Here is an 18925-nt window from a genome sequence, read left to right as displayed (position 1 = left end):
TATGAAAAAGTACTGTACAGAATAAAACTCAGGACTTCTCCTCTAACAGCCTTTCTAAAAATGACAAGTAAGTTGTTCAACATACCAGCCGCAGCTGTGTTTCCTCCTTCAACTGTTTCCGTGCTTCACTAAGAGCTTGTCCATCTGCAGTTCTGTCTTGCTTAGGTGCTTGCTGTGCATCAAGAGATCCAAAAAGCAAACAGAATGTAAATTTTGTTACTCAACAAATATTACAATGATTGAAAAATGCCACTTCTATCTGTTCTCTGTGCAGTTATGGATGAGCGTAATATTACCTGAGTAGTTACTGGGAAACATGAAGCTAGACAAGGTAATTATGCACTGACACATGCATCTACAGAATGATAATGTAAATCCAGATATGAAATGCACACAAATAAAACATTACTAGGAGATTTCATCCTGTAACCCAAATTCTGTAAGATTATTTATTCACAGAATGGATTTTTAACATGTAAACAGACTGCCAAATCTTTCTCAAAAGTCATATGTTACTTACAAGATAAATTCCAAAATCCATCACTGATATAGGTCAACAACAGCATATGGGCTTAAATATGGATTTGGGCTATGGCTAACACATCTGCCTTGTACCTTTTGTGTGAGCTGAGAGTACCAAATTTAGCCATATAATATTGGGATCGTACACTGGAAAGATTTTATATCACCAGAGGCTGGAAATTTATTCTTTGAGGATTCATTCCTACAGCTATTAAGTAAAGCTAATCAATTCCACATCTCTTGACTTTTTCACCTAGTCAAGCACCTAAAGTTACTTCCATGAAAAGTACACACCTTCTCTGTTTTCTACCAATAAAGGTGACAATGATCTTAGCCCAGGAAGAAGTTTTGAGGTTGGATGTTTTTATGTTCAAACGTGAGGGATCAAATTTTTTTTACCATACATTCTCCTGGTGGTCTTAGGGTCAGCTCCAGATGTAACTTGAAATAATCATATACTGGCTATAGCATAGATTTGATGTCTACAGCCCCTCTTCCTTAATTCCATTTTGAGTGTGATCATGAAAACACCATCAAGTCCTTCACCCCCTGCTTTTACCCAGCCTACTTTTTGTAACTTCTTGCTTGATTAAAATCTGGAGAACTCAAAAGCATGCCTATTTTTGTTATATTTTTCACTGTTCTAATAAAATATTGCACTCATACGAATTTTGCAATTCTCCTTATGGCTACATTTGGCAAATGTTAAATGTCTTAAAAGGCAAATGTTCTCATTGCTCTATTTAGGTGCACTTGTATTTAGGGTTTGAGTAAATTGATAGCATATATGTTAAGACTGCCACAGAAACTGAAGTATGAGGTATAGCACCAGTAAGAATTTATTCTACAAAGAAGCTATCTTTAAATTGGATAAACTAGTACATCATGAGAGCCCAAAAAGCAATTGAGTCCAATTCCTATGGAAGTATGTGTTCTCATCACATCTGCCCATCCACGTACAAACAAAACACTTAACAGCATGTCACAAGCAGAGAGCAAAAAACAACCAAGCTGCCTACAGATTAAAGGAGGCATATGAACCACACTGCAACTTATGCATGTGACAAAAGGGGAAGAAGGAGAAATCATTCTGCAATTACTAGATGTTTCACACACAGTCACTAACCTTTCTGTTGGATTCCAAAATATATGAACTTTCTTCTTTTGCTCGTTCCATCTCCTCTTGCAGTGTTATAATTCTGTTATTTGCAACAGCAAGCTGGGTGTGCCAACAAGAATTGAAAACATTTAAAAAACAAACAAACAACATCAGATATCTACTGATACATTTTTAGTAGTGTTTTGTTAAACGGTTGTACCCATATAACCAGTATGATGTATTGGATAAAGAAGAAGACTTAGACCAGAGAGACCCAAGAGCTCCTGCTGCATGATGAGCTAAATGGCATGCTATTCCTGTATAATGTTACTGCTACAGAGGATGGCCAGCAGAACAAAGCTATTATGGATTCGGCAAGAATTATTTTGATTCTGACAGTTCTCAATGGTCACTAGTCAAAAGGAAATTCAAAATGTTCTTGCCATAATCCTCCATGCACCTGACTCAATGACAAAGCAAAGTGTCTTTTTTGACAGGTCCATCCACAATCTTTTATTGCACCTTCCGCTCACCTTCCATACACCTTTATAAGAGCACACAGGCCTAAATCCAACATGGCACTTGGCAAACGGTAACAGAATTCCATTCCCTTCCCTAGCTGCCTGAAAACCATCTTCAGAGGATTTCCCAGCCCTCCACAGCAAAGAGGGAGTTATGTTTTGGATGCATAGAGGGTTAAGTCCACCATGGAATCTTGCCCATAAGATGTACATACTCATATTCTTACAAAACACAGTCCAAAACAACTAGGTAGCACTGAATGACTTATTCAGGAGAGTCTTAGTATTTGTATTTTGCTGGTGTGGGTCTCTGCTAAGTTCTCCATCTGGCATCCATACCATAGCCCAGACTTAAAGTCATTCAGTTTGCATCTTTTAAAAGTAAAATGTCTGGGACTTATTTTTAAGAGCTCTTATGTTGATCATGGGACATCTATTCAATATGCCAAAACTAGCATACTATCCAGTATCTTTAAAGAAAGTGCCTAATTTTGTTTTATAAAGTTACTAGTTATCACACCTAATTCACCTAATGCTCAAAACTTGTTTTTCGCAAACAGGAACAAAACGCATGCTTTTTTTACTTCTACATACCTCCTCAGTAAGTTTTGTGTTGGATTTTTCCAAAGCATCAACCTTTGCCTGCAAATTGTTGACTGTGGCACTGTCAGAGGAAAGAAATTATACCAAAACTTAAGAATTCATTATTTGGCCACCTGTTTTACAGATCATAATCTGAAAGAAATCACTTTTTACCTTAAATGTCTATTGAGCTCTTCTACATAATTTTTCTGGTCCAGGATTGCAGTAATTTGACCATCTCTAGAGACAGGATACAATGAATATTAACCAACAGTAGGTAAATATTACAAATCACAACTTATGGGGGTGAAGAAGAAACAGAATTTCTATATTTATGTAACTATGAAAAAAGCAACAGCTGCTTTTAGGTTATTACCTATTCTAAGAGCTAACAAAAGAAATAGCTTAATTAACAGGTTGCGTACCTGTAACTGTGGTTTTCTGAATGGTCATCTGTGAACTCACAGAAATAGGTTGCCTATGGAGGGCATCTCTCTGAACTTTCTACAGTAAGGCTATAAGCATTTTGGCAGCAGCATCTCCCATTCTCTGTGCGCATTACCAGTGTGCTTTCCACCTAAACCTCCCACGTTGAATGTCCACCCCGGCAAGAAGTGCACATCTTGAAGGAACTGGTGGAGGCCAGAGGCCCCAAAAAGCATGCATAGCCGAACAACAGAGTAGAGCTGAAAATACCAAAGCCAAGCTTCTAAGGTATAAAGAAAGTCAGGAAAGTCCACAGTCTACAGTCCAATAACAAAGAATACAAGAAGCCAAAATACCAAGCCAAAACAAAGAGAATAAGGAAATTAAGGGACGCTGGTAACCACAAAGCTTATGTCAAAACCCAAGAATATCAGAAGAAAAGCTCAAGAACTGTTCTTATCAGTGCTGATGCTGCAGTGGACAAAATAGAAAAGGGTTTAGGTGGGAAGTGCACTGGTAATGCACGTGGAGGGTGGAAGAAACTATTGCCAGATCCTTATAGCCTAACTCTAGAAGGTTCTGAGAGATGTGCTGTGCAGGTGACCCATTTGTGTGAGTCTCAGAGACTGTCAAGAAGAACCAGATACAGTGCTACCTCGGGTTACGAATTTAATTCGTTCCGCGGCGCCGTTCGTAACCCGATACATTTTGCAACCCGAAAAGGCGCTGGAAAGCCGCTAGCCGCGGCTTCCGATTTGAATTTCGTGCCGAAATTAATTTCGTAACCCGAAAAATCCTTCGTAACCCGGAACAGTTTTTTCCAATGTAACTTTTTCGTACCCCAGAAATTTCGTAACGCGGTGAATTCGTATCCCGGGGTACCACTGTATTATATCAAATCATGCTTACAAAAGATAGACTAGAGTTTGATGTTGTTTGAATTCACATACAGTTGACCCTCTATATCCACAGATTCTTTATCCACAGATTCAACCATCCATGGCTTGCAAATATTAAAAAAATATATGAATTCCAAAAATTTCCAAAACCAAACCTTGATTTTGCTGTTTTATGTAAGGAACAACATATTTATTGTATTTAATGGGGCTTGAGCAGCCACAGATTTTGCTATCCACAGGGGGTCCTGGAACCAAACTCAAGCAGATACCAAGGGCCCACTGTATAATGACTTGTAATAAGGCAACAACCCAGAACTAGAAGACAGAGAAATGCATTCCTACTGAACCATGAAATGTAATGAATTATCTTGGGCCAGCCATTGTTTTTCAAGTTAAACTACTTCACATGGCTGTTGTGAGGACAAAGTGGGAAGGACAACAACCATATAAAACGTGTACACACTTTGAGCTCTTTGCAAGACACTCAGAACATAAATACAACACAAAGTTGCTGTTGTTAAATAACTGTTGTTAAACTACTGTTAAATAGAATGATATTGATGATGATGATAGTGATTGCACATTAGGAATATAAATTGTAGAAAGATTATAGCAGTGAAATCTATTTTCCACTAAAACACAGCTTCACAAAACCATCTGAAACACTAATGCAGGAAAGGGGAGAAGAGCACTTACCCCTCACTGCCCTTACTGCTGTTCCCATCCTTTAGGTACATTGAAAAATCAATAACCCCAACCTACAACAAAACACAATAATACTTCATGTCAAATACAATTAGATTTCTTCTTACATGTAAATTTTCTTATGAACAGATGTTGCCTAACTTAAGATATGGGAAATAATCAGATAGCTGAGGTTTATTTTCAATTCTTCAACAGGTAACACATATCCCAATGTATTTCTGATCTGAAATATTTTCCTTTTTTGGCACAGCTGCTTAGAAAAGAAAATAACTGGGGGAAAGTTTGGTGCAGGAATACTATTCTTGCAAGTGAATTCCTGAGTTTGGTGGCACACATACACAGCATTTTAAGCCATCAATGTACTTCTTGTAGGTAAAATCAAATTATCCAGGTAAGACAGGAACTGTATTAGTATTTAACAGGTAAATCATAATGTAAAACATAATAATGACCAACTCATTTCTCTTAATTTTCAAATAAGAATACAGGAAGAGAAAATGTAAGATAACCTACTGTGATTTATTTGTAAATAAAGTTATTTGTCCTTTCTAGTTCTGTGCCCACAAAAAAAATAAAATATACTAGCAAAGGATCTAGACTGCTGGAAGCAACCCTCCATTAACTTTCCTAAATATGCAGAATTCTAGACTTCATTATAGGGAACACAACTGTAGAAGTCATGGAGAAGGCAGCTTTATGATCCTGCAACCCTTACAAGTCACTAATTGTATTCACAAGTTCTTACTGCCCTTCACCTGCCATCACCTTTCTTTGTTTCACAACATTCCCAAAAATTAACAAACAAAGAATGGAAACTGAGCATGTTCTTTTAAAAAAGTCAATCTTCCTAAAATATAATGATTTATTTTCTAAAGGTCTAACTATGCATTTTTCCTACACATGCTTTCAGCCAGTTTTGACACTCTATTTCTCATTTTCTGTTTTCATTTACTCCTACACTTCAAAGCAGAACAAAGGAAAAGAAACTGAAGGTATGTTTTAGACTGCAACCAAAAGTAAAAGGACATAAGAGTGAGGTTGAAGGCATGCTCTATAAAATGCACTACAAACAATATACAATAAAATTCCTCTTCACTGAAAAGTGCCAACAACACACAAATTAAAACCACAACAAGCAAACAGTAATCCAATTCAAGTCAAAACAGGAGGAGGAGGAGGAGGAGGAGGAGGAGGAAGAGGAACATATATATTTGGAGATTCGATAGCACAGAGAAAGCCTTCTCTGCACATGGAATCCTGAAAAAAAAGATACCTGATCATCTAAAAAGCCACCATGCACTGAGGTGGCTCTCCTCTTCAGACCTATACCCACATATGGAGACCAGTAATGGAAGCGGTAGGACTAAGCATCTCCCATTCTTTATGTTTCAGCTCAAATTATTGAACAGGTAAACAGGGTTTAGGTATCATCTGTATGGTAATTCTCAGTTCCCCGACCCAAAGAAAATGTTTTCTAGACAACTGTGTAAAGCTTTGTATTTAGAATTTAGGGAAATTATATTTGATTTTGTGGAGTAGCCACTAAGTAACTAGCCAAAAGTGTCACAAACAGCTCCTATAGACCTGAAAACTTGGCAGTAGGTAGGGGCCAAAATTAAAATACAGTGGTCCCTTGGCTTACGCGGGGGATCCATTTCGCCCCCCTCCCCTGCGCAAGCCAAAAAACATGCATGCTCAAGTCCCATTCAATTGAATGGGGCTCATGCACATGCACCATTCTTTCTCCCATCGCACAGCTTCCACGTAAGCAGGAGACCGCATATGGGGCACCCGCCTATAACACGGGCACACTGTAGGCTAAATTTCTTCAGGTCACAGATAGGTTTTAATTAAATACTAATGAATTAATAATATTAATTAATATTAATCAATTAGAATTAATATTAATTCCATTCTCCTCCTTCTCCTCAGTAGAAAGCCAAGTGATAGAAGAGCCTTGTCCTCCTTCTCTACCCAGACGTCTCCTTGGGAGAAGGCCAAATCATGGAGAAGCCTTCAGGGGGGAGCATTTCCCCCCTCTTTCTCCTGGCCTTCTCAGGAGAAAGCTGGGCAGAGGAGGAGCCTTGCAGGGCAAGAGTTTGTCTGTCCTCCTCCTCTGCCATCACCTCAGGAGAAAGGAGCAAGGCAGCGGAACCTTGCAGGACAAGTGTTTGGCCATCCTCCTCCTTCACCACCTGACCTTCTCCATGGTAGAAAGCTAGGCAGCAGAGGAGCCTTGAGGGGCAAGCATTTGCCTGTCCTCCTCCTCTACCACCACCACCTGGCCTTCTCCTCAAGAGAAAGCTGAACAGTGGAGGAGCCTAGCAGGGCAAGCATTCACCCACCCTCTTCTTCCCACACAAATACCCCTTTCCTCAGGAGAAGGTTGAGTGGCAGAGGAGCCTTGAAGTCGTTCCACATCTTCATGGGCCACCCAAAATCCTTTGGTGGGCCACATGCGGCCCCTGGGCCGTATGTTGTGCAAGCCTGCGTGACTACTACATTTAGATTTAGCTTTAGAATGGGCTTTTTATTAAATTCTAGTCAATACAACTCAACAAGAGTACACAATTAACTACTGACTAAATATCCAGCACCTGTGAATCCAAGTCTTCACCCTTCATGCAGAAATTTGCATCAATGACATTCAAGCCTACTAAAAGGCCAGCGATTATGGCACCTTCTTCCTCCATCATGAGGGCATTAGGTTCATAAAATTCACTGCAATATAAATTGAAAGTTTGTCAAATCAATGAGGATGTTTCCAGACAGGTAGCATCACTAATCAGAAGAGACTATGCAGTTATTCTGTCATTTGCTCTGTAAAAAGTCAAGGAAGTGGGAAAAGACAAACATAACACCATATGGATTGCCAGTAAATTCTGTGAATGATCAAGATGATTGCATAGTAAGAGCTTTTTGTAGAAGCCACATGTTTAAATAAACCCATCAGCTAAGGTAATTATGCCATTATGGTTCTTCTGCACTGACAAGCTATGAGGTTATAATAGATGTTTATTACCTCAAATTCAAAAAACAAGAGAGTGCTTGTTCAGATGTCACAAGCAAAGGCTTTTGTGACTGAGTCAGTGTGTGGACAAGTGGATCCTCTAGATATATAATTTAGCCACAGCTTCATTTGTTCTGCATCTGCCCTATGGCAGAAGGCAAAGGCCAGGAAAAACAGTTGAGGCACTGAGCCATTGTCTCCTTGAACAGCCTCATAGGCTGGGACAGAAACAGTCTTGGTTGCCTTGGTGGATGACCTGTATTGGGACCTGGACAGGGGGTGTGCATTCCTATTGGTTTGGCTGGATCTCTCAGCAAGATTCGTTACCATAGATCATGAAGTCCTTCTGGGTCATCTGGCTGATGCCAAGGAGGCTGTGGAAGTCCTGAGTTCTTTGGATGCGGTAAAGGAGTGGATAAATCAAGGATCAATACAGACAAGACAGAAGTGCTGCTTGTCAGTACAAAAGCTAAACTGGGGCATGGATCATAGCCTGTTTTGGATGCGATTGCACTCTCTCTACAGGAACACCTTGGGTGTGCTCTTAGAACCAGTGCTGCTCATCGAATGCCAAGTGGCTACAGTATGGCCCATTTCAACTGGTGTGCCAGCAGCACCGTTTCCTGAGGAGAGCAGATCTGGCCACAGTGCTTCATGCCTTTGTTAAATCCTAATTAGACTATTGCAATATGTACTATCTGTAGCTGCCCTTGAAAGGTGTTCAGATGCTGCAAAATGTAACAGCAAGACTGGTTTCAAGTGTGCATTTTAGAGACCATATAATATCCAGTCTTACATAAACTGCACTAAGTTTCATCTTCAAACTCAATTCAAAGTGCTAGTTTTGACCTTAAAATGTCTTAAATGGGCTGGGACCAGAGAATTTGAAAGACCACATCCTCCCATACAAGCCTGCCTGAGATTTGGGATCTTCAGCGGAGGCCCTGTTGTGTGTCCCAATATCTCACAAAACGAGGGTTTGTGTACACATGACAGGGCTTTCACATGACTGTGGAACTCTGTGCCAAGGAGAGTTAGATTGGCTTCATTTGTTTTGAGCTTTTGGTGGGCAGCTAAACCAGTGTTGCTGTGCATGGCCTTTTGGGTTTAAAACTGCTGTATGTGTTTTAATCATTTGCTTCAAATTATTTTAAAACATTATCTTTAGACTATTTTTGAAAAGTTTTTAAAGAGTATTTTAATTTGGTTTAAGGTTTTAATTTGTTTTATTTCAATATTATTTTAAAAGTTTTATCTTTTCTGCATTGGCTCAGAAACCCTGGTTGGCTGAATGGTGATATATAAATAATACAAATAATGTAAAGAAAAGAAAATAAGTGCTGGCCATTTCTTACTACTAACTCCTCCTACCAAAGGGATCCCTGGAGGCATTCTGGCACACCAGAGGCATCAATGGTCTACAGTATTTAGGGTAATTTCAAGTGATTTCCTAAACACTGAACCATTACAGTGCCTGTAGTTTTTACACTACCTCTCAGTATAATTTGGACATAATGTCCACAATGATCCTTTCAGTTCCCATTGAGCTACCTCAGGCTACAGGTTTCTAAACAAGATTTTTTGCAGTCTACCCATGTTGCTCTTTTTTAAAAAAAATAGAAGTGCTAAAACAGCTATGGTTTCAAGTCATGCCTAAAAAGGCATACCAAGAAGATGCCTAAAGTACTGGTTTATGTCATGAATCCTGTTACTGAAATTAGAATTTCAGTGTCAAGAAAAGATAAATCACTCACCTGAGAATTTCCCTTCTGTTTATCAAGGCTTTCATGTACTCTGAAAGCTTCTTTTGCATTAGCGCTAAGCGAAGCCATGCTCTTCCTCTACCCACAGGAGTCCTATGTTTGAAAGAGAAAGATAAATGCTGTTAGACATAATCACTGCCACAACTTCCTTGTCACTGATGTAGACAGGAGGATAGCTGGTCTTCTCCAGGTCAATCCAACTGGCTTTCAGTAGGGACAAACAGGCTGAATTCAGAACAAAGTAAGCAATTATTATTATTATTATTATTATTATTATTATTTATATAGCACTGTAGATTTACACAGCGCTGTACATACAAACAATAAAAAGGATAAAGTAAACCTGCCCATGGTGTACAATCTAAGAAATAATAGCATAATACATATAAATAATACATAATAATACAGGAAAGGGTTCAATAAAGTAAAGCAGGCAACAAATTAAAAACATCAAATAACAAATAATAGTCATGCAATGCAGAGAATTCTGTGTTATCAATCACAAGCACAATGTTTATTTTCCCATCTGCCGGCCTGAGAGGGAGTTCGCCAGGCAAGTCCAGTTCCATCAGGACTAGCCTGGAAGAAGGAAGAGCCCTCCCCCCAATCCATCTGCCTTGGTCCAGGCCTTAGAGGGAGAGAAGAACCACTGGACCTCATCCCCTTTCCCTCCATCATTCCCTTCTCCTTTTGTTTCATGTCTTTTAGATTGTAAGCCTGAGGGCAGGGAACTGTCTGATTAAAAATAATATTGTAAGCCGCCCTGAGAGCCATTAGGGCTGAAGGGCGGGATATAAATACCTAAATAAATAAATAAATGTTTGTGTATGCTGACCAGATGCTTCCATTTGGTTCACCCTTTAACTGCAATGGCAGTAGTAAACAATAAGCTCACCCAAAGAGAAAGCTTAGCATTATGTCCAAAACTACTGGCTTGTTGCTCCCAAATCAGGGAGGAATTGGCAGATAAATATGAACCATGTCATAAGATTTTGATTTGTTAGGAACGCAGGAAGTCCCAGTTCAGACATAATGCTAAACTATTTCTTCCTAGTAAATTCCTGATTATTGTAGCCATTCCTGCTACTGGGAGATACCAAGTGGGGACAACTGGACAACACACACCAGCACTTTACTTGTGAATAATAAATGAGACAAAGAACCCTGATTTATCGTTCTGTACAGACACAGACATAACACTATAAAGTTGCACAAATTTATGTGACATTTATAATTTCAAAACACTCAATAATACTAAATGTTCCTGTTTTGCTGTTGCTACACACTGAGTTGTCATTTTGGCATAATTCAAAGATAAAGGGAACCCATGGTTTCCTAATATTTCGATATTTGACAGTTACAGAGTCTCTTCCTCTGCCAGACACCAGCTTCTTAAACAAATCAGTTACAACGACATCTAAACTCAGGTAAATGGGATTTGTTTACATCAAGCATGGTCCAAGTGTAACCCCCTCGGGGTCATTTTTGTGCTCCTTAGGGTTCTCAGGGGTTTTAAAAAAGGGGTGTGGAGAGACTTTCAACCATGTTTGGAGTCCTCCTGCTCTCCTTTGCACAGGGATTAAAATCTTTTTTTCAAAACTTTTCAAAAGCACAGTTTAGTCTCCCAATGCCCAGGAGGAGCTGTGAGAGGCTTTTCCAATTTAGGCCTAGGAGAATCTTTTTTTAAACAAAGGAAGTAATCAAGAAGCAATTGCTGCTGTCCTTCCAACAGCAAGTAAGATGGTCTTGTGCTGGCAGACCTTTGCAGACTGATAAAGGCTGGGAATGTTTTGCTAATTAAATTTTAAGGTTTGTATTTTTAACATATTCTATTTTAACTCTTAACTGTTCTAACTTTAAAAATGGTTTAATTATTTTTTTAAGTTTTATATTTATAACCAGAGAGTGAGACTGAAGAAACATATCCTTCATGCAATACTTCCCATGCTAACTTCACAAAATCCACAAACAGAAAAACATATACATATATTGCTTCTGCTTCTCTACACCTCCTCCTAGAAAAGACGGCAGAAGCATGAAACAGGGAAGGCTACAGACAGCTAACAAAGCTGGCATTTGCATGCTGGATGAGACATGATGATGGTAACTGCCTTTCAGCATATCTGACAAAACACGACCAGTATCTTGTTGAAACAGTACACAAAGATTTCACTTACTTCAGCCCTGGCAGGTCTTTAACACTTGCTGTGATTTCTGCAGCTTCGGGGACAAACTTCTCTACCAACTCCAGAGGTCCCCAAAATGACTTGTTTTGGCCCAAAAATGTCTTCTTGGCTAGACAGAAACACCGTTATTTCTTATACTGGAACTTAACATCTATAAATCGGCTAAAACTATATGGAACAATTAAAAATTTAAATAATATATTTCCAAAGCCAGGAGCTGTTCAATATCTTAACTTGGTCCTTAACATTGCTCCTATCCTATGTTATGATATATTCTTTATTACTTTGTTCATGAACAGCATAATTATTTAAAGACAAAGAATCATGTGCATGGAAGGCAGGCAGGCAATAAAGAACAAATCCAGTGGTTTCTCTTCTTTTTCTGCCCATCTCTTGCTTTTACGCTTGCATACTTGTCCATCTCTTTGACTTTTAACAATATCTTTGCGCAGTGATATACATGATAGAAGATAGCTTTATTTCTATATTTACAATTATTCCATGAAGATCCACTAACAGCTCTATAAAACAGGAGGCAGCTAAGAGACAATTCTACCACACATCCTCCAGTGCCTCTAACTGCCATCAAATCAGTTACCTGTGGGGATAAACATGTGCCAGGAGTACACTTATCCAGGATATTATCTGTCCTGCTCCCTGGTTGGCAAGGGGAGAGTGCTTGCTCTTTATCCTACTGTTACCAATGATACATAATCACTCAGTTGCTCTTACAAGATAAGAGAATCTATTATGGGGATCTGGATGGGGTGGGGAAATCTACGTCCATAAGCCTAAACTTGCTAAGACTGCAAAACAACCTTATCTCAACATGCATGTGTACCTAAATGATGGAAAGGCCACAAACCAGAGAATAATCCCAACTCAATAATTGTGGGCAAAAAAACCAAACTAACAAGGTTGTCTTACACCCACCTTTCAAGCCATGTTTAAGGCAGTGTTCCATCACTACAAAAAACTGCTGAAGGGGTGCATAGTCAGAGTCTAATGTTCTCCCAAGATTAAGAGCAGATTCAATCAAGCCCTTTATACTCAGTTTAGCCATATTCATCAGGTTCATGCGTTCATTAGCCATGAGATAGTTGGGATCTGCAACAAAACATATACAGAGAGATTGGTAAGAAAAATGCAGTGATACAATTTCAACCGTTTCTCCCTTGATTGGGAAAAAAAGTGGCAACTATCTAATTTAATCTGGAGATTGAAGGCATTATTTACATGAACCAAGAAAAGTGTTACATTAGAGAACCTATGGTAATGGCAGCACATGAGAGCAGAGAGAGATGCAGCCATCATATATTTAAATTAGTGAACAGAGAAGAATTTAGGAGGAAGACTTTGGGAGGCTTTGGGAAACTTCTCATACTGTTTCAATTATCCTCTCTCAGGAACTGAACAATCTGACAACTGGAGAAGTTTTTATCAGTAAAGAGAAAATGGATGAAGCCTGTGGGAAATCATAAGACACTATCATTGAGATCAGGAGCAAAGGGAAGATGGCAGGCATTTTTTTAACAACAGGTATGGCTAAACTGTATGTTCCTGGAAGCTACATTTTTCATATAGTGTGTAGTGGAATGAAGTATATTTTGTCTTACAAACTGACCCACTAACAAGTGGGTGGGTTCCATAATAAAGCTGGTGTTGCATGGTATGAGATTTTATTGTTATGGTGTACACAGCTGTAACACAACATAAAAAATACAAGAGCAATGCAACATTAAAGTCTCACAATGTGAACATGTGCTTTACTTAGAAGAAAAACTCTGAATAAATTTTAATGCCAACTTTGCCAAAATTTGATGGGGCAAGATAAAATTGATCTGGGGCTGGATCCTGCCAGTAAATGGCCATCCTATACAGAGAACGTATTTTCATCTTGACAGCTGAAGTGTTCCTTCACCCACCATTTCTTTCATGTGTTTCTTCTCACTCAGTCAAAAGTCAGAATTTCTATCTCCCCTTCTAGATAAACTCTTAAATGTACTTCAAGCAGTCATAGGCATGCTCAGAATGTCTATTTAATTATTTTGAAAACATATTATTAAAAATTGTATAGGAGAAGAAAAGAGATGATATTAGAGTCAGAGGGCGACATTTTGTCTCAGATGTTACTTCTATTGTCAGTTAAGATGGTCTGGGGAGATATCAATGCAGGAAGAGGACACTCCATTTAGAGCAGTTATACCCCATCCTTCAGCAAAAAAGGCTCCCCAAGTGGCTTACAAATTGTTAATTTGACAGTTCCCTTTACAGACCACCCAAAAGGGCGGTCTGCCGGCGCCCGTGTTTGCTGTGCGAGGGAACCGCAGCAGACAAACCACGCGGTTCCCCAGCGCAGCAAGAAGAACCCGCAAAAAGCGGGTTCTTCTTGTGGCGCCGTTGTGACATTGCAAGGTGCCAATGGCACCCTTCCGGCGTCACAAGGGCGCCGAGACGTGCAGACGCTAGGCGTCCATCATGTCAAAATGGCGGCGCCCATCTGTATAGGGCGCCGCCATTTTGACAACCTCGTTACGTGTGAGGGACAAGGCGCATCAGGAAGTGCCGCCCCTCGCGCATAACGACGGCGCCCAATAGGGCCTGTCCGGAACGTGCCTAGGTTGGGGGAATGGCAAGGAAAATAGGGTGGCAATAGGATAGAGGATTAGGTCCTGCAAATGCTTACATACTTGTTTCAATCAACTTAAGCCAAAGCGATCAAATCTGACCCTATACTCATCGTTCCTAAAATCTTGATTTTGTTTTACATCTATTCTAGCTCTGTATCAACCGTCAAAAGTGCTTTAACATTACATACTACCTTGTGCATTCAACCTGGAATCCTGCTGATGTACTACACAAGCACCTTGCACATTTTTCCACAGTTGCACAGTGGCAGCCAGAAAAAGCAGAGGAAACCTCCTGTTTCTAAGCACCCTATTTGTCCAGTGTTTTACTTCCTTCATAGCTGCAATGCCTAAGGACTTTTTTCTTCCTGCCACAACTGCCTACACCAGTGTAGTTATCCTGGTTTATTGCACTGACAGGATTTCGCCTCTGGATCAGTTTATAAATGGCTAAAGGAAAAAGTTACATGAAATTGCTACATGAAAAATACAAAATTGAACGAGGTATAGGTAAAATGCCAGAAGGGGAAAATATGTATACTAAATATATTAAACAAATTAACAATACCAACAGGATTGATGTGAAAATTCTAGTTTAAGAGCAATTAAATAAGAATGAACTCCATCATTAACCTAAATACAACCGCATTGGTTATGTTTGGATATTCAGAATATGTAAAGCTAATCAAAGTAAAAACTGGATGCAGGACTGGATAAATGTATGGAAAATGCCCCACAAAAGAGTCAAGCTATATCTATATCAATATTCCATGGCAATTTATTGAGCAAGGAATGGGATCAAGGTGGGAAACATCCAGATTGACTCTTTTCGAGGGGGCATTTTCCAGACATCTCTCCAGTCCTACATCTAATATGAGGCCACTCCGACCATTCTCCTGAACCGAAAATTAAGACAATTAATTCAAGTGTAATTTGATTCTCCTTGACTACCAGCAGTCCTAATTCTATCTCTCTCTACTTTAATTTTGTTGTATTCCAGCAATATGGACCTCAGAATTTAAGAGCAGAATACTTTATGACTCTTGAGTTATCAGTTCATCCATTATGAAATTTTATTTCCTGACTATTCCCATTAAACCAATTTCAAAAAGGAAGGCAGGAGGGAAGTGTTAACACAAAGGAGAAATTGTATTCATAGCCAAATCTTAAGGTCACATCCACATAGAAATATATGCACGTCAGAGACTGCCAGAAAATTTCTTTGCTACAGTGACAAGTCTCCCAGCTGAGAAGCCTAACCAAATCTCTTGGCACCAATCTCTTACAAAGGCATTTACAAGTACAAAGTGTTGCAGTCCCTGCAAAAGAATGACACTGTGAGGATTCTGCAATAGAAACAAAGGAACAAAACACTGAATAATCCAATGTGCTTGATGGGAAAGTGGCTAAGGATAAGCTAACACAGAAGGCAGGCATTTACAAATGTTGTTTTGTTGCAAAACATGTATAAATGATCTTGGAAATACTACTTAAATTGCATTCCAATTGCAAGATGCCTGTTTCCCATTCTGAGCAGATGACATTGGCACTTTCCCCCATAAACCGTACCCTCTGTCGATTAAGATGCTATGGCTCTGTTGGACCCACGAAGTGGGGCATGGAGAACAGATGTACTAATCTGCCTGACTTAAAAAAACAGCTGTATTTATGTTGACACTATTTTTTAAAAAAACAAAAAACCTCAAAATCCCACTCCAAAACCACCCCTTCTGGCTACAAGGGCTGCAATTTAATCAGCATCTCAGCTTCCTCAGACAATATTCTTTGCTAGCTTCAAAAATTGGCAAGAGAAGCAAAACCAGTGAGCTCTCCCCCTTCTTCTCATAGGAAAGTTCTAAAACTGACTTGCTTGCCAAAATCCTTGACAAAGGTTTGAGTCAGTGCAAGCACACAGAGCCATTCGGACAGGACCACCACCACACAGCCTCATCCCTGAATGGGTGTGCAGTGCCAAAGAGGAAAAATGTAAAGGCATGGCCACCCTGGAAGTGAGTTCAAGTTCCATTGCAAGGGGACAAGCAGTGGCTTTCCACTAGTACTGATTATACGAGCCAGAAGTCCAAAGAATTAGACGATAATGATTCCAAAATCTATTTGTCGAGAGATCTTGTAGCATCTTTGAGACTAACTGAAAGAAAGAAGTTGGCAGCATGAGCTTTCATTGACTGAAGTCTACTTCCTCAGATGCATTTGGTGGAGTGGAAAGCCAGGGACAGACATATATGCCATTAGTATGTGAGAATGTCAATTCAAATTCAGAATCCTTTGTGTATGAAAACGAAGAGGCAAGCCCAGTTTTAACAATGGTCATTGATGAACAAAGGTAGAGGAAACTAGCCTGAGAATAGATGAGTGTGGGAAACAGAGAGTGATGTGATGAACAGACACTAATGGCATCCTAGGCTAGGCTTTCTCTGTCCCTGGGCTTTCCACTCCACCAAATGCATCTGAGGAAGCAGACTTAAGTCTACGAAACTTCATGCTACCAACTTCTTTCCTTCAGTTAGTCTCAAAGGCCTTTTACAGACAGCCCAAATAAAGCTGCTTCGAGTCACAGTGGAGGTTTGGTGTTTCAATGATGCCTGCGTCCTAAGAGTCCAGAAGCCACACCAAAGCCACGCTCCAATCCTTAGGGCTGGAGCGTGGCTTTGGTGTGACTTCTGGACTCTTAGGAGACATGCATCAGTGAAACACCATACCTCCACTGTGACTCGAGGCAGCTTTATTTGGGCTGTCTGTAACAGGCCAAAGGTGCTACAAGATCTCTCTACATACTGATTCTACAGACTAACATGGCTATATCTTTGAATTCCAAGATCTTTAGTCATTTTAAAGAATACAGTTCACATAGTGATTTCACACTGCTAAAACTGCCCATGTCATACCAATTTCAGTCATGCCTATTCTCATGACGTAACTTAGCTATTCATTTTCTAGTCACCTTGACATAAGATTAGTGTAATATACTAGGTACTGGTCACCCTTGAAAACTGTTCAGAAGCTTAAATTAATTGAAAAACATAGTTGTTGGACCCCTGATCGCAACCAGTTAATTAGACCACATTACATCCACCTAATGCCAGCCCATTTGTTCCCAGCTTCAGTTCAATGTGCTAGTTTTAACCTTTACAACTACCTATATAAGCATAGTTTATTTTGCTAAGCCCTTGCTCTGGTCCCACATTACCAGAATATAGTTAGGAGGTATTCAAGACCAAAGAACTGGTGTGGCCTCCTAAGAACAAATTGTCCTCGCAGTGTTTGCTCTTAGAAAAAGACGTATGAACCACTCTACCCCAGCAAGGATTTATTTACGTATTGTAATATAAATATTGCATAGAGATGCAGCTTAATATGTGTATTTTATGTAATGATTGTGTTTTAACTATGTTGTAACCCACCTCAAGCCGTGAGGAGAGGTGGGTAAGAAATAAAAGTATTATTATTAATAATAAAATTTTCTTACTAATATGTTTTATGATGTTATTTCTTTATAATTTTTAGATTTATTTAATCTCTGTGCGTCTACATTAGAAGTGGAAATTGTGCTGCCTTCCATATGTTGCTGAACTGCAACTCCCAGCAGCTCTAGCCAGCACAGCCAATGGTGAGAAATGCTGGGAGCTGGGGTTTATTTAATATCTCATCTTTCTCCCAGCATTGGACCCAAGGCAGATTCGCAACATCTGAAAAATTCCTGCCCACTTCCCATTATTAATATTATTAGTTTTTATTTATATAGCACCATAAGTTTTGCATGGCACTTTACTTCCCACCTCTCTGATTATGTATTTCACTCCTATAGTAAGAACCTTAAATATATTGTACAAAGAGGCAAGATACAAAATTTGTATTTTTTCCATAGTACCAGAATAAATTTCCATAATATCTGAATAAAAGCAAGAGTAAGGTTGACAAATGCAGGAGTTCACTTGGCATTTCAGATTGAACAAGCACATAAGTAAGTGAAGTGACAGAAGGCAAAGTTCAACAAAATGTTAAAAAGTGACTGTTCCCTCTGGTCAACCATTATGTTTTGCTACCCACTAAGAAGACATTTCAAACATTATAGTAGAATATAATCTACCCTCTAAATTCTTTTTGTTTCCTTTTCCCTTTTTATCCTGATCATGAATCCCCAATGTGATGTCTATTTAAGCTCTTAGCCTGGCTTTATGGTAGTCACAAGAGTTCTGTTCTCACATAACCTTGTTTTTAATTGGCTCAAGTTAAACTATGGGCACTTTCTCTTATTTGTTTAGTGTTCTCAGCTACGCCTCTTTGACTGAAAGGAAAATGTGAATGTAGAAAGGAAGCAATATCTCAGAAAAGAAAAGAAAAACAGACAGGTGCATGTTATTCCTCTTCTTATTATTCTTTGGAGCAGCCAAACATGCATTCCACTGAATTTAAAGGGAAAATGTTTTCAGCTGAGTTGTATGATCTTGAAGTAAAAACATTACTTTGAAAAACTTGTCAAAATATACCATACACTAATAACGTTCAAAGCTGGCTGGAATTTTTGTAAGAGGGATTGGGAGGGGGAGGCATCTACCCTTAAGGC

The 18925-nt window shown here is 39.3% G+C and overlaps 1 protein-coding gene across 8 annotated transcripts in view; it reads right to left on the bottom strand.

Annotated features, from left to right (window-relative positions):
* RUFY3 (RUN and FYVE domain containing 3) overlaps positions 1-18925 on the bottom strand; it is a 63426-nt gene that overhangs the window by 17015 nt on the left and 27486 nt on the right. For all 8 annotated transcript variants that reach the window (XM_089526318.1, XM_089526324.1, XM_089526319.1 and 5 more), the window contains 9 exons: positions 12647-12820; positions 11705-11822; positions 9519-9620; positions 7352-7475; positions 4746-4807; positions 2899-2964; positions 2737-2806; positions 1649-1741; positions 86-172 (listed from right to left, as the gene is read on the bottom strand). In XM_089526318.1, coding sequence (XP_089382444.1) covers positions 86-172; positions 1649-1741; positions 2737-2806; positions 2899-2964; positions 4746-4807; positions 7352-7475; positions 9519-9620; positions 11705-11822; positions 12647-12820 — 896 coding nt within the window. The remainder of the gene's footprint in view (positions 1-85; positions 173-1648; positions 1742-2736; positions 2807-2898; positions 2965-4745; positions 4808-7351; positions 7476-9518; positions 9621-11704; positions 11823-12646; positions 12821-18925) is intronic.

The sequence above is a fragment of the Sceloporus occidentalis genome, unplaced genomic scaffold (genome assembly GCF_023333645.1).
Source record: "Sceloporus occidentalis isolate IW3139 unplaced genomic scaffold, rSceOcc1.0.p SCAF_5, whole genome shotgun sequence".
Classification (NCBI taxonomy): domain Eukaryota; kingdom Metazoa; phylum Chordata; class Lepidosauria; order Squamata; family Phrynosomatidae; genus Sceloporus; species Sceloporus occidentalis.
The sequence above is the reverse complement of the archived record's forward strand: the minus strand, read 5'-3'. Positions and strand labels throughout refer to the sequence as shown.